At 46.4% G+C, this 17383-nt stretch overlaps 1 protein-coding gene across 4 annotated transcripts in view; it reads right to left on the bottom strand.

Moving 5' to 3' along the window:
- The window catches only part of LOC137427894 (uncharacterized), a 197902-nt gene that overhangs the window by 19265 nt on the left and 161254 nt on the right, over nucleotides 1-17383 (bottom strand). For all 4 annotated transcript variants that reach the window (XM_068117695.2, XM_078777650.1, XM_078777648.1 and 1 more), the window contains one exon: nucleotides 7571-7634. In XM_068117695.2, coding sequence (XP_067973796.2) covers nucleotides 7571-7634 — 64 coding nt within the window. The remainder of the gene's footprint in view (nucleotides 1-7570; nucleotides 7635-17383) is intronic.

Below are 17383 nucleotides of genomic sequence, written 5' to 3'. Positions count from 1 at the left end.
AACGACGAAATGCAAAGAGGAAAAGGAATAAAACGAGAAGACGTACAGAAGAGTAATGGGATTTATTATTTACACACACAAGCAAAAAGGAGCAATAAAGTTTATTTACAACACATAAGACGCAGGTGACACAGTGCAAATACTAGCTTATACAGACTTAATTAACCCAGGGACAAGACACACAGAACAAACTCACGTACACAAGAAGGGTGGAGGAAAGGAATGAATGCTGGAAGGAGGAATGGGAAGGTTCAGCTGGGGCAGATGGTTCGGGCTTGATCCCGCACGGGACGTCGGCTGGACCTCGACGGCCACCGATGCCACCGCTATCTGGTCCCCGCGGGGTAACGGGTTGAAGCTGCCTGGTGGAGTCAACGCTGCTTGTGGAGCCAAAGCTGCTTCTCTGGCTCACCTCAGGGCGCGTCTGCCGTCTCTGGCGCAACTGCTGGTAATTGACCTTGAACCTTCTCTCTCTTGGCCCTGGTGTCTCCTCACCACCGACAACTCAACGCAACCAACGTAACCACTGACCACTCGACGCCACCACTTCTCACCACCGACTTCTTTACCGCAACCAACGCAACCACTGACCCTCCACTGACGACCAACTGACGACTCTCTCTGACGACTCACTCAACGCTTCTTGCGCGCGCGCCTTTATAGCGCCTCTAGCGATCAAGCCGCCGGCCTTCAGGACACGCCCATCGGTGTGCTCACCTCGGCCCTGGTTGGTCATGCGACCCTCTGGCTCACTCCTCCCCTCTATGACGAGGTGGAGACACGCCTTTCTTCTCCGACCCTGCCTCGTGGTCAATGGCGGTTTTGGAGGGGAGGTAATTGGCAATCGAGGGTTGGCAATCACGAGAGGGGATGTAAAAGAAATGGGGATTTTGGGGATGGGAATGAAAGGGGATCTATTCTCTTTCACTGGTGCAATGGAGTACTTCAATTAATGGGAGACACAGCCTTACTCTAAAACACAGAATAAGAGATAACGATCAAACAGGGGTATTCTATTATTTGGCTGACGTGTATGCTTGTGGACTAATTATGGGATGCCCTTTCACCTTTACACAGCTCCGGAGGTAGGGGGGCGCAGAATAAACAATAATAATAATAATACAGCACACAATCAAAAAAATACAGTCCTCATCTCCGCAACAATATGCACAGAGAGGAAACAAAGAAGAAAGAGAAAGGGGAAAAACCAGATCGGGCCAGCACGAGGGTGAGGGAGGAAGAAGCAAGAGAGTGTGCTGATCGTGTAAGGGACTGTGGTGACATGATGGAACAATTTGGAATCCTGCCAATTAAAGTGGAGGACCACTCAAAGTGGAGTACATATCCGATGGTCCTAAAGATGTCGGAACAGAAGAGACCCAGACGATGGGCGTGTTGGCTGCACAGTATCCATCCTCAAGTATCAAACTCGATACAGGATCCGTGATCCAAACTCGAAGAGCTTCAGCAGGAATTAGAGCAAACACAGCATTCAGGTAGAGCTACTGCAGTCCGATGGTCCAATTTGTGGATCAAGCTGTGGACCGTGTGAAGAGTCGTGCCAAGAGAAGGCAAAAGCAGCAGCTTTCCCTGCTTGGGAAGTACATGGAGAAGCTGAAGACGCAGATTGAAACTCTCCAACAAGCCAAATCCACTCAGCAAAAAAAGCACTCCTCCAAATGACCACACTCTCATCCTCTGCATCAGCTTCCTGGTTCTCCCTTGCCCCACAGCCAATCACAGGCTTTAAACTCATGGGTTGAACCACAAAGTCAAACTCGGAGGGGGGGGGGGGGGCAGGGGGGAGGGCAGTCGAAAAGTCAAACTGCTTTATTAATTTTTTTTACAAATTAGATTTCACACACATGCACATTATCTTATGTATTTTCGATTTCAAGGTACACAGAAAACTTTACGTACTGATGGGTTTTAACCTATATATGTATGGCACCCCTTTATATGAACATTTCTAGAGCATTACTTGGTTCCTCCTAAGAACACAAGGGCAGTCCAGCATGCACACAAGATTTTTTTAAATGTCCCTTCTTTTCTATTGTTCGACATCTTCTACAACCTATGGAATGTCCCTTCTTTTCGATACTTTGCCACATGGCGCATACCATATCAAGGGGCCTTTTTATGATCTTGGCATTTTTCCCAAGAATGTTGTTTATCAACCAGCCAACTGCAGCAACATCGCAATGCTTGAGGGGGCTATAAAACTATAAAGGGCGGCTAGAGCCTCAAAATTGGGTTTTGGTGCAGGGGGCCGCGACGGGGTGAACGGCGGGTGCTAGTGGCGGAGTTTGATCGGCCTTCGTCCTCCCTCCACAAGGATGGAGAAAGCAAAAATGCAAATGGAGTCTTCGTCATAGAGCTGGGAGCAACCATTCACATTTATTGGCACATCTGATGCTATTTTAATGCTCTAATGGTGGCATGGTGCTCCATTTGAAACTGTTTGCTCGATATATGTATACGGTTGAGGCCTAGGGTCTGCAATAAAAAATTGTATTGGTGTCAAAGCCAGTAACCAATTGCAAATTAATAGGTCAACCTGCATAAAAAAGTACAAAAAAAAAAAAACCACAGGCAATAATTTGAAATTGATTCACAGCCGTATTAATAAGAAAATCATGGCATGATCAAATGTTGCCTGTTTTTATGGCCTTCCCTGCATGTTATTGTCCAATCACTTCCACCTAGTGACGATTCCACATAATGTCCATTCCAGCCGTCATTTCCTCAGTCTCCTCACTTGACATACCATTCACGTTCACCATGAAACGTTCAGAATGGCACAGGTTCATCGCTTGCAAATTATGGACTTAGAAGCATTAAACTACTTTGGCCCTCTCTCTTCCTTCTGTCTCTCTCTAAACACCACCGGCTGAACCATTTTCAAAAGATGAACCCTCTCCCTCCTGAGCCCAGACACCGTCCATGCGGTTTTGGCTTCTAGATGCCGGAATTCTGTTGGGCATCGATAGTCATGGAGGGCGACACCGGTGAGGACCCCAAGCAATTAAAAACTTATGATGGATCTTCGTAGACAGATCTGCGAGAAATAGCCGTGCGGTTGGATTTGTTTTTAAAAAGTGTATTGTGGATTGAGAGCCTCACATGTAGCACCTCAATTTGTTTTCATCACCTCGTCCCATCCCTCTTTCAGCATCTTATATCCATAGACAAAAGGCTATAAATTAGAGGACCATGACAACCTGGCTGATTCCCTGTTGATTAAATTCAGATTATTATTATTATTATCAGGATACCCCATTATATTTGTATGGCTTTTTTTTTTCTGCCCTCACTTTTTCACCTTTCTTTTGTCTCACCTCAAAGGGTATGAGAGACTATTGTGATGTTCATGTGTATGTCCACATCTATGTTTTTTTTAAATGTTTTTCTCTGCAACATCTGGTCTAAAAAAAAAACCACCTTTAGAGGCCATTTTTCCCTGCAAGCGGGGGTTGGCCTTTTTCGGGAACCGTGGTTGTTGTTGTTTTTCGGTCCCCTTTTTGAAGCAATGTTTTATGGCCGGATGCCCTTCCTGACGCCAACCCTTTTTGCCGCCTTTAACGACAAGCAGGGAATTACCAGTGAACTGGTACTCAATTTGCCGACCTCGGAAGGATGACAGGCTGAGTCAACCCCCCTGGCGTTAATTCAGCGATTGGACCGGGATTCGAACCCAGGATCCTAGGATCCTAAGCCGGCACCCTAGCCGCTAGCCCAACACCAGGGATGATCGATGATCGATCGTCTGATCGATGCAAAACTTTCAACATAGGAGGGACACCCTATGTTCCTCCTATGTTGGAGTCAATGACATCCATCAAGTTTCATTTATTTTGGTTGAGCCATTTCAAAGAAAACAGGTGCCAGCCCTGATGCTCGACGCAGTAGTTCGGGCAGGAACTAATAATTTGTTCAGGGTGCAGGCGAAACCTCGCCTACTCTTCGCGAAGGAAACCGTGGGATCTTTAACGTCCATTAACTAATGCTGGCAGACAGGACGCCCAGTTTAACGTCCATCTGAGGGACGGCACACACATTGATGAATCACCCTGCATGTGAAACACCGGGATTACAGTTTATAGCCGGGTTGGGATTCAAAACCAGGCTGGATGGCTTAGAGGCAAATGTGCGTACCTCTAGGCAGTCCTATCAGCCCCACCACCAATTCTCGATGTTCGGTGGGGAATATTCTCATCAATTTGAATGGACGGTTTTTCAAAGTTGTATCGTATGCTTCTGTGTACAGTTTTCCATTTACTCAGTTGTGCAGTGTGGTTTATCACTTACCTGTACTGAACTTAAAAGCCAGGTCTTGTCACTTATGCTACTCAACTTGACATTAAGTTCCACCAAGAGCATCCAACTCATGACAGTGACGGAAATGCAAACACAAAATTGAATAAAATGCAAGAACAATCCGTTTGGTTTATCCGAAACAATTATTCCCATTGACTCTTTCTTATCGATATCGAGGTCACGCCATTATGGATATTAACAGATAGACTTCTCCACAGGGTATTTCCATAATAGAGGCCCTGTGTCAAACTTGCTTCCTATTCATCGACCCAGATTTGCCTTAATGGTGACCTTGTTCTTTTGCCCATCCATGATTGAAGATGGGAGCTACATTGAATCCACTTAAAGGAATAAGGGGAATCTGTGTCAATAGACAGAAATTAAGACACAATTTTATTCATTCATTCATTTCTGTGTCAATAGACAGAAATTTTAAGTCAATGTCAATAGACCACTTAAAGGAATAAGGGGGATCTGTGTCAATAGACAGAAATTTTAAGACACAGTTTTATTCATTCATTCATTTCTGTGTCAATAGACAGAAATTTTAAGACAGTTTCATTCATTCATTTCAGCAGTCTCTCATGCATGAGTCCCAATAAGAGCCAAACAGGTATGTGTTCAACCGCAATTACATAGTATGTGAGGTACTAATGTGTTTAGTGGTGCATTATTTGATACGATTGCACACGATGTATAAAACCTGAATGAATAGCACTTCCCTGTCAGGCTGTCCAGTCTGGGAAAGAATCCTGACGTAAAGGCTAAATCGTCAGATTGGTGCTCCACAGGCAGAGCATTGCATCACAAGGTGCGCGTCTTGTCCACTGGCAATGGTTGGTGGACGTTGAAGATCCCACAATGTCCGGTAGGCTGAGCACGTTAAAATTCTTGGCCAAACCACCTTTAGTCTACTGTCAGTCTTGGCTAGTCATCTCGTGATAGACTTGGGCCATTCTACCTCCTCATGGGATTATTTGTGGCCAAAGAATTCAGAACAGAGTTGATATGTAAAGGTAGGCATAAAGCAACACTTGATCCAACACGTGTGGTGTTGTAGTGCATACAAACTAGTCGTTTATGCCTCTAAGCAATGCAGGAATGGTTATATTCTTTGAAATAGTCATATGACATTGAAGAATGCCAGGCATTGACGAGATGTGTTTAGAGATGAAAAATGCAGCAGGAAAAATTGGAGAAGGTTGGACGAAGAGGCTGTTGAATGTATGTATCAGAGAGGGTTCAATTCCGGAGAATCGGAGGACAGGGTTAATTGCGCCGATTTGGAAGGGGGAAGGGGTATGTTCAAGATCCGGGGAAGTACTGGGACGTTATGCTCCTGAGTCAGGTCATTAGGGTGATGGAGAGGATTCTGGACAGAAGGATAAGGAAGGGTGTGGAGATGGAAATCGGAGAAGAGCAACAAGGATTTGGAAAGGGTAGAGGGACAACAGATGGATGTTCACTCTGAGACAGCTGGTGGATGAAATGGCAATGGGATTTGCGGACCTGGAGACGGCTTGCAACACTGTCCCGAGAAAGATGGTGATACTGAGATGAATGGGAGTGCCGGAAGCAAAAGATAGGTTGGTGGCAGGGATGTACAAGGGAACAAAGGGAAGAGTTTTCATTGGTCTTGGGAGTTCAGTGTGAACATCGGTTTGAGGCAGGGAAGCACTCTCAGCCCACTCGTGTTTATCATGATGGTGGAGTTGGTAAGCATGAAGGAAAAACATGAGGTGTATTCTGGGGAGGATATTGTATGCCGACGACCTGGCTGTTGTGGTGGAGAGTAGGTGGGAGATGCAAGAAGGAAGTACTGGGTGAGTGGAAGAAGGCATTTGAGAAACATAGACTGAGGACAAGTATGGATGGAGAAGACCGAGGTGATGTGGATCAAGCAGTAGAGAAAAGAAATGAACATCAGGTTAGAGAGGAGGGAGATCAGAGAGGAAAATAGATTGGAGTATCTACAGGCCAGTGACCAAGGACGGTAAGTCGGAGGCATAGATTCGGAGGAGGATTATGATGGGTGCGAATGCTTGGAGAAGGGTGGAGGGAATAATTGCAGACAAAGGTATGAAGGAGAATGAAAGGGAAGGTTCTGATGTCGTGTATAACGCCGGCATACCTTTATGGCCTGGAAACAGTGGCACTGACAGAGACAACAACAGAGGCTGCAGGTTTGAAAGAACAATTGGGTCAGGATTGCCAGAATGAAGAGGGTGGATAGGAGGTTGAATGAACTGTGGGAGGAGATTGGTATGCAGATGAGCTTGACGGGTAAATTGGTGAAATGCCGGCTGAGATGTGCTGGACACGGTGCAGATGGGGGAATTGAGAATGGCAAAGGAAGCAAGGTAGGAGGAAAAGAGGTAGACCGCAGTTGAGATGGGAACATTGTGTGCAGAGGGATACAAATAAGGTGGGGGTGGTTGGAGAGTGGAGAGAGCTGGCTGAGGGCAGAGGGAAGTGGGGGAGTATCATGGTCAGGGCAGGGCAGAAGCTTAGTACCACTGGACCTCACAACTTATAAAGGGAAGAGGAGGAAAAGAGGGAGAATATTTATTGCTAAGGTTGTTGTACAAAACATCACCGATGCTTTCCAGAAAATGTATACAAAATACATTACAAATCTGAGCAAGTACTTAAACAGTGAGACTTGAAGACGAAACTAGAACAGCACATAACAATTGAAAAAAAAAAAAAAAAAACCACCTTTAGAGGCCATTTTTCCCCGCAAGCGGGGGTTGGCCTTTTTCGGGAACCGTGGTTGTTGTTGTTTTTCGGTCCCCTTTTTGAAGCAATGTTTTACGGCCGGATGCCCTTCCTGACGCCAACCCTTTTTGCCGCCTTTAACGACAAGCAGGGAATTACCAGTGAACTGGTACTCAATTTGCCGACCTCGGAAGGATGACAGGCTGAGTCAACCCCCCTGGCGTTAATTCAGCGATTGACCGGGATTCGAACCCAGGATCCTAGGATCCTAAGCCGGCACCCTAGCCGCTAGCCCAACACCAGGGACAATTGAAACATTTCAATAACAATTGAAAGTTCACAAGTACTCCACAAGACTGGATTTTTTAAACGAGATGCTAAATAAATGTAGCAAACAATTTAATAAAACAGATTTGCCTCAAAAATAAACTGATACTTTGTCCAAATTACAGACAAAGCCATCCTTGCTCTTTCAGGAATTTGTCATCCGTGGATGAAAAAGAAGAGCAGTCCAAGGAATTGCTCTCGTACTCACCAATATGCAACTCTTCTTCATCTGCCGTCAAATCAATGACGTCCCCAGCAGCAGTGACAGCGGCCTGAAAACAACACCACAAAAAAGGATTTGAAATAATAATACTAAAAACAATTAATTAGCTTTCATTTCCGAAGGTCGTTCAAAAATACAATTCTTGCATATGCAAAAACTACGACGATGACGAGTAAAAACGCTAAACTATATGCCATCATACTAAAATACGCAATTTGGTGCCTGTAACGATTCGTCTGTCTGACGATTTTTGACCACGATTACATTAAATTGTTACTTATCCAATCTCAACCAAACTTGACAGGAGGACTGAAGGTCACACGATGAAGGTTGTGGGGAATTCATTTGACCCATTCCCCAAGGGGGTTTTCTCCCCCAAAGGGGTTGCATGTTGAGGTGCGTATCCGTGTTAAGTTAGCTTCATCGTAACGTCTTCCCAAGGACGCTTCTAAATAACAAATCTAATGATAATAGCATAATATTAATGTTATTACAAAACAATATTGATACAAATAATGAATATCCCATCTCCCCAAGGAGTTTTTCCTCATTGAACAAACCCCCGCTCTTGCAGGGAAAATGGCCTTAAAATGCATGTTGTTGTTGTTGTGAACAAACGCCATGTGAATGTGTATAAATAGCTTATCGTGGCGTTTTCATGGGCGCACCTCTTTCAGAAGTAAAAATATTATAAACCACAAACACACATGATTAGCTTTTTAAACAGTCGCTAATGCTAATAACATGAAACTGTTAAAGGGTTAATATCACGACCCTTCCATGGAGTTCTTCCGAGGCGTTTTTGGTGGCATTTTCCCAAAAGCCGAAAGAGCAATCGGAGATTGCAGACCCTCGCCAGGATGTGTTTTCAGTGGTTTTTAAGGCTTTTGTGTAAAAACAAATATGGCGACAGAACCACGTGACCGATGATATCATTATTTTAGAAATTTCATCTTGATCGGATGAAGTTTTGTACTTGTCGAATTATGACGTCATAATGGAGGCACCTATGACATCATCATTAACATGTTATTCCACATGGAGAGTTCTTTACAATGAGCCATGTCTCAATTTTTTCTATCAGCGCTTTCGGAGATATAGAGGTGCAAAGTTTTTCGGTTTTTCCAAGACGGCGCCCATACCATATGACCTATGACATCATAATTATCATTTTTAAAAAACTATACAGGTGGAGTTGCACCAATGGTGAAAATTTCCCTGTCAATCGGACCAACGGTTGCAGAGAAAATCATATTTATTCTGTGCGGACAAACAAACAAACCGACAAACAGACTCAAATGCAATATCCTCTCCTCAGGCGAGGGTAATAACACTTATAACAGCGTAATATTAATGATATTACGAAAAAATATCCCCACTCAAGGGGTTTTGTGACTTGCGATATTGCCCCCACACCCTTACGGAAGTAAAGTTTATCATCGGGAATTTAGAATGGTGAGGCACAGTCTGATTTTTTCAATGACCTGATCGAACATAAGTAATAGTAATAAGAATTGGCAACAATAATAAGGATAATAACATGACCCCTGCCGCTCCTGTAGTGAAGGGGTGTACTAGTTTAACTAAATCAAGAGATGTATGTCGTCTTGCATTTGTGGATGGTATCATCAGCTTTACAAACAGAAAAGGCATGAAATGGCGAGGAGGAAATAATAAAGTAAACATGCAACACGAAAGCAGCATCGAATATCGAAACCCAAAATAAATGGCAGTAAAATGTGCTGTCAATGTTTCTTCTTCCTGTTCTTCTGCTCTTTAATCCAAACAGTCAAGGGTCAGCCACTCAGGTCCACCTTCTCCATTCTCCTCAGTCCTGTGCATCTTCCTTTCTCAATCCCATGCTCTTAAAATGGCCTTCCCCAACCTCCCTCAAACTTAATCTTCTCCCTCTAATTAGCTCATTTCATGGTTTCTTCATTGGTCAAAAGTTTAAAGCAAATGAAATCCATTTCTTTCATCAAATGTCTTCAGAATTCCTCGGCTTTCGGACGGTGAACTTTTCTTTTATTTATCCCAGGAGATTTCACGCAAATAAAAAAATTAGAGCGAAGTTGATGGCGCACCATCAACCATCGTTGCACCAAAGTTGAAAGATGGCAAAATGTTCCAGCAGGAATGAGCCAATATCAAATTTTGAATTTAATAATTTTTTTCCCCACTTTGACCCCTGTAACCCCAAGTCTCCGCTTCCTCGGGCATGAATCCAGGTGCCATATCCAATAAATCGTTACATTTCATGCATCCCCCAATGCCGATTGCATATTTCATGTTTTATCTTAAAATATGCCCGTAATTGCCCATTTTGGTATTTCACCTTTTGACCCTGCCCCACGGGGATGGGCCAAAAATGATAATCCTCTTGCACCTTCATGCCATGTGCTGATCGTAACTACCAAGTTTGGTGAATTTCTGCCCAACCGTTTAGGAGATAGTGTGACAGACAGACAGACAACCCAATTACAACTGCCTACCCTTCGGACCCTCCCCCCTCCCCCACTCCCCGTATTTTTTTCCCGCCAAAAAGTGCGGGAATAACTAGGAGTATCCTCTCTTTGTCGATGGAACTCTCAGATGTGTTTTTACAGATTTCATGGGTAACCAGGAGTTATTGTTAGAGCCAATAGTATGTAATTAATGAAAACACTTTAAACATTTAAATTTAAATAAAAACAATTTAAATAAAACAGCCTGTCATTTAAATTAAAAAAAATAAAAGAGGTCAACTGATTCTGCAACTGGACCAGGCGGCATCAGCCCACGGGTGCTAAAATCCTGCTCTGCCGCTCTTTCACTCCCTCTCTCTGTTCTCTTCACCCTCGCTTTTGCTCAAGGTCATCTGCCATCAGCTTGGAAATCAGCTATCATTACTGCTTTACATAAGAAAGATGCAAAAACATATCCTTGCAACTACAGACCAATCAGCCTGCTCCCAATAATCAGCAAGGTCATGGAATCCATCATTGCTTCTGATATTAAATCCTTCTTCTTCTCCAATGGCTTGATCTCTAATCATCAATTTGGATTCAGACCAGGTCATTCTACTCTGGCCATGCTGCTTTTGCTTTCTCAACAATGGATGAAGGACCTCAATGCCAAACAGGAAATCAGAGCTGCCTCCTTTCACATATCATGTGCCTTCAGTAAAGTCTGGCACCCCGCCCTGCTCACCAAACTCTACTGTTAGGGTATCCATGGAAACCTCCACGCATGGCTTGCAGACTTCCTCACCGGTCGCAGACAACACGTGGCCCTGAATGGATTTCTCTCATCTCCCCTTCCTGTTTAGGCTGGAGTTCCTCAAGGCAGTGTTCTGGGACCTGTAATTTTTCTGGTCTTTATCAATTATCTCTCCGACTCTCTGGAAAATCCTCTCTATCTCTTCGCTGATGACTCCACTCTCTGCCGCTCCATTCCTACCTCATCGCTCAGATTGGGAGGCAGCAGCCTCCTCACTCTATGCAGACCTGGACAAAATCACAGACTGGTAAAACAAGTGGAACATGTCTTTCACCCCTGACAAATCTCACACTCTCATTTTGTCTCTCCGAAAAGACCGTCTGGACAACCCTCCCATATACTTTCTCAACAATTCTCTCCAAGAAGTTCTGTCACTCAAGCTTTTGGGTCTCACTATCTGCCATGATCTTTACTGGTTAAACCACATTTCTAAGCTGGCCTCCAAAGCTAGTCGCCGACTGGGCATCCTCCGTCGTGCGAAGTCCTTCCTTGGCACACCTGAGCTCCTCACCACATACAAGGCTTTCATCTGCAGCTCAATGGAATACTGCTCTCCCCGCTGGGCTGGTGCTCCTGCCTCACACCTAGCTCGGCTTCACGCTGTTGAAACCAAAGCTTTCAGGATCATTGGACTCTCCCGCGATGAAGCTGATTCTGAGGGCCTATCCACTCACTCACCGCAGGCAGGTTGGTGGTCTTTCTGTCTTCTACTGACTCCTATCCGGCGTAGCACCCCCAGTTCTATCTGTGCTCTGTCCCCCAAATATTCCTACAGGTCACACAAGATCTGCCAGCAACCCTCTTCTGGTGAAATTGCCAAAATCAAGACTCTTTGCTCACCTTCACTCCTTCATTCCTCTTTTCTCCCGCCTCTGGAACAAACTCCCTCACTCTCTTCAATCCCACTCCTCCCTCCAGGTCTTTAAAACAGCTGTTCACCACCATCTCTTATCTTGCCCCATCCAAAAGCTTGATCTTTTCTACCCCCATTAATTCACCACAGATCCACTTTTTTGAAATACAACATCTTTCCTGGAAGTCCTCGCAGTGTCCATTTGTTTTATACCTCCCCCCCCCCCCCCAAGCCCTCTCCCTCCCACAGATCTCCCAATGTCCCTGCTCTCTACTGTTGTACTTGTGTGCTTCTCTCTCTCTCTCTCTCTCTCCCAATCTTGTCTCCCACTCTATTTATTATATGTTTTATGTGTCCGTTTTTGGGTTTTTTTGTCATTAATGTTAGCTCTTACACGAGCATCAATCTTGTACCTTGGATGATGGGAGAAATTTTCCATCAAGTCATGACAACACCATGATGGTTCGATCTTACTGTTAAAATCTATTCACCCAAACCATTCATTAAGAGGGGGTATGTATGTATGTAAGTATGTATGTATGTATGTGTGTATGTGTGTATGTATGTATGATTGTATGTGCGTCATGTACTGTATAGCCGTATGTGGTTACTAGACAACTCTTGTATGGTGCTGTTCTCTATTGCGTTCTCATCTTGTGTAATACTGCGCATTGTTATTTGCATATTCTGTATCTATTATCTTATTCTAATATCTACCATCGCTTTCATTGTCTTGCAGATTGATTGTTCATCGTTGTTGCTAATAAACCTGCATTCAATTGATACATTCTTGTTTATGAACAATCAACTCATCTGAAGATGCCTGCTGCAGTCTGCCCCTTCCCGAGCTGTGTCTACGTTACTGACAGCACTGACAATGCCGTTGCTGCTATCCAGCTCTCCATCCACGCCATGACTCACACGTCCATTGCACCAGCCAAACCGGACAAAGTCAGCCGTCCTCGTATCCAAACCGGCGGTACCAGCGAAGATTGGCAATATTTCACCAGAAGATGGGATGGTTACAAGGCAGCGACCCAGATAATCGGCAATGATGTTCGCGTTCAACTCCTTGAATGTTGTGATGATAACCTACGACGTGACCTCCACCGCAGCAACCCACGCATTGAAATCAAGGACGAGGCAGCTATACTACAAGCCATTCGGTCCCTTGCTGTCCAAGAGGAGAATACCATGGTGTCCCGCGTAAACCTCCACAACATGCGACAGGACCGAGAAGAACCAATTCGTACCTACGCAGCCCGTCTGGCTGGTCAAGCTGAGATCTGCAAGTTTTCTGTTGTATGCTCATGCAATCCCCCTACTGATGTCAACTACACCAAGGACATGGTTCGCGATGTCCTATGTCGGGGACTCGCCGATCAAGATATACAACAGGACATTCTCGGCGATCAAAATCAGAACATGAGCTTGGAGGAAATTCTCATTTTCGTCGAGGCCAAGGAAGCAGGGAAACGTTCCCAGAATGCCTTGCTCGATAGTGAAGGCGCTCATGGCGCAAGCCAATACAAAAACTGGAAGAACAAAAGAGCCCTGATCACTACCGACAAGCAGGCGGCCATTTGTAGTTATTGCGGCAAAACTGGTCATGGCAAACAGCCGAACATCGACCAAAGGCGTCAATTCTGCAATGCCTACGGGAAAACATGCAGTAAATGCGCCACTCGCGGCCATTTTGCACATGTCTGCCGGGGAGGCACGAAAAAGGCGGACAACAAACCTACGGACAAATCAATGGATGCTCATGATGTGGAAGAAAGCAGCCAGGTCCACGATCTCCTCTGCTCTGTCACGGAACGAGAAACGGCCATTTGGAAGCCGCAAATTAAAAGGGCCATGGCCACCTTGTCAACTCCACTACACCTCGACCACCATATATTTGACCACCTCTCTGGCTGGACCAAGAAGAAGTCTCAACCACAGCCGTACATAAAACTCATAGCACGGATCGATAAGGAATCTTATGACCATTTCGGCCAGCCACTGTCATCCCGACCAAAATCGGCCAGGCTCCAGGCCATGGCCGACACTGGCTGTCAAAGCTGCATAACAGGACTTAATATTTTCCACAAACTCGGGCTGCGTAATGAAGACCTGTTACCTGTCAACCTGAAGATGAATGCTGTTAACAGTGGAAGGGTCCGGATTATCGGCGCCATGCTCCTACACCTGTCTGGTCGCACAGCCAATGGCGACATTATTGAAACCCGACAAATCTGCTACATCTCACCTGACACACGGAACATGTATCTCAGTCGTGAAGCATGCGTCGATCTAGGCCTCGTGTCTAGTAGCTTCCCAACCATTGGCGAATCCAACACAGTTGGTGCTGCAGTGGCAGCAGTTATCGATGCAAATTGTAACTGCCCGGAAAGATCGCTTCCCCCTACACTGCCTACATCTATCCCATTTCCGGCCACTGACGAGAACCGAGAGAGGCTGGAGAAATGGCTACTGGAGTACTACAAAAGCAGCACATTCAATGTCTGCGAACACCAGCCACTACCCCACATGGAAGGTCCGCCTCTCACACTGATGGTTGACCCCGAGGCAACACCAAAAGCGGTGCACACCCCAGTGCCTGTCCCCTTACACTGGCAGGCAGAAGTCAAGGCTGGTATCGATCGCGACATCAGGTTAGGGGTTCTGGAACCGGTGCCAATTGGTGAACCAGTGACATGGTGCAGCAGAATGGTCGTCTGTCCAAAGAAGGATGGGACCCCACGGAGGACAGTTGATCTGCAACCACTGAATGCGCACTGCACACGTGAGACCCACCACACCCAGTCACCCTTCCATCAAGCAATGGCGGTGCCACATAACACCAAAAAGACGGTAACAGACGCCTGGAATGGCTATCACAGCGTTCCAATCAGAGAATGTGACCGCCATCTGACAACGTTCATCACACCATGGGGCCGATACCGTTACTGCACCACTCCCCAAGGTTACATCGCTTCAGGTGATGGATACTCCAGACGATTTGACGAAATTGTATCGGACTTCAAAAACAAGTCCAAATGTATTGATGATACCATCATGTGGAGCGACACATTGGAAGAGAGCTTTTTTCAGACATGCAACTGGCTCGACCTGTGCGGCCGTAATGGGATTACGCAAAATCCGACGAAATTCCATTTTGGTCAGGACACGGTCGAATTCGCTGGATTCGAGATCACCATGGACAGTGTACGACCATGCCAAAGGTATCTCCAAGCGATACAGGACTTCCCCACACCAAAAACAATTACTGACATTCGCTCCTGGTTTGGGCTAGTCAATCAGGTAACATACTGCTTCAGCATGACCGAGAGGATGCGACCTTTTCGGGACCTCCTAAAACCATGCACCCCCTTCTACTGGGATGCAACACTACAATCCCTATTCGAAGAATCAAAACGACTCATCATATCTGAAGTCGCAAATGGGGTCCGGATCTTTGACAAGGAACGGACAACATGTCTCGCAACTGACTGGTCGAAGGATGGGATTGGCTTCTGGCTCCTCCAAAAACACTGCAGATGCCCTGGTGAAACCCCACAGTGCTGCCCCGATGGCTGGAAAATCACCCTTGCTGGAGGCCGCTTCACCCATGCAGCGGAGTCGCGCTATGCTCCGATAGAGGGTGAAGCTCTAGCAGTGGTGGACAGCCTGGAAAAAGTAAAGTATTTTGTGTTGGGATGCAAGAACCTGATTATTGCCGTCGATCACAAGCCCTTAATCAAGCTTCTTGGTGACAGACGATTAGAGGACATCCATAACACGCGGCTTGCCAACTTGAAAGAAAGGACCCTAGCATATCGTTTCCGAATTATCCACATCCCGGGAAAACGACACTGCGTACCAGATGCGATTTCACGACATCCGTCGGGTGCCAGACCATCGGAACGACTGCCACTGGTGGATGACATTTCCTCCATTATGGATGTGGCCACATCGTCTACACTAAGACAGCACACCTTGACTGGGCTGTGGACCACAGATGACGACACTGGCATGGAAATGGCTATTTCTATGGCAGCCATCAAGACACTCGATTCTGTGCGGTCCGTCACTTGGGACGATGTTCGGGACGAAACAGCAAGTGACACTCAGATGCTGCAGTTACTCAATTCTATTGAGCAGGGTCTACCTGCCAGTCGGGACGATTTCCCTGTGTCCATTTTGGAATACTTTCCCTTCCGTGAACACCTCTACACTATTGATGGCATAGTGGTCTACAAGGGGAGGATTATCATCCCACCGAAGCTACGGAAGCTTGTCCTTGAGAATCTTCATGCTGCTCACCAAGGAGTCACGGCTATGACCACCCGGGCCAGCAGCTCGATCTTTTGGCCTGGAATCACTCCCCAGATTCATGAGATGCGCAATCGCTGCTCACACTGCAATCGGATGGCCCCATCGCAACCAAGCGCTCCACCTACAGCCTCAGCTGAACCTGCCTACCCTTTCCAGTACGTTTGTTCAGATTACTTTCATCACAAGGGTCGGAGTTATTTGGTCACCGTTGATCGTTACTCTAATTGGCCAATCATTCAGCTAACAACTGGCGGGGCACAAGGCCTAGTGAAATGTCTGCGGTCGAACTTCGCCACTTATGGTATCCCCGACGAATTGGCATCTGACTGTGGGCCAGAATTCACGGCACATGACACCCAAGACTTCTTGCGTCGGTGGGGCGTTAACCATCGGTTGTCATCCACTGCCTTCCCACACAGCAACTGTCGTGCCGAGATCGCAGTCAAAACATCGAAAAGAATGATCACCGATAACACTGGTTCCAATGGTGAACTAGACACTGATCGGTTCCAACGTGCAATACTCCAGTACCGGAATGCACCGGATCAGGACACTAGGTTGTCTCCAGCCATGATCATCTTCAAGAGGCCAGTCAAGGACTTCATACCCATCATCCCAGGCAGATACTTGCCATCGGACACCTGGCGGGAAACACGCAACAATCGTGAGGAAGCTTTGCGCATTCGGCATGCCAGGGAGATCGAAAGACTCTCTGAACACACGACAAAACTACCTCCACTGGCCGTCGGGGACCATGTCCGGATCCAGAACCAGACCGGCCTGGAACCACGAAAATGGGACCGGACCGGAACCGTGATTGAGGTAAAACAATTCGATCAATACGTTGTCAAGGTGGATGGCTCCGGAAGAATCACTCTCCGGAATCGTAAGTTCCTGCGACGTTTTACGCCTTTCAGCATGACAACTCCCACTACGACTGGCAAAAGTGGCATGCTGCCAACCGTTATGCCAAGTGTTATGCCAATCGTACCGAAATACTTAATGTCTGGTACCCAACCCATCGCCGCTCCAAGAGTCTGTCTCAATCCTGTTACCACTCCCCAGAAGGGTGAACCCCAACATGTCATTGCGCCGGGCTTACCATCACAGACACTCCGCTCCACCACCGCGATGACACCACCCGCGAGAGTCGCTAACCAACCGCATGTGCAGACCACCGCCACACCTCCACGGTCACTGCCTATTTCTGCCCCCTTGACGGTTCGGGTGATGATGGACCAGCTGGAGGGGACTCCGGCGTCGGACAGGGCGACAGTGAACCACCCACCGGAGACTCCCACAATGGACCAAGAAATTACGAACTGCCCTCAGAGGACTCCGACGATTGATCGGGTGGTGACGGGCCG

The sequence above is a fragment of the Myxine glutinosa genome, chromosome 5 (assembly GCF_964187855.1).
Source record: "Myxine glutinosa chromosome 5, kmMyxGlut1.1, whole genome shotgun sequence".
NCBI lineage: Eukaryota > Metazoa > Chordata > Myxini > Myxiniformes > Myxinidae > Myxine > Myxine glutinosa.
This window is presented reverse-complemented; position numbering and strand designations above follow the sequence as displayed.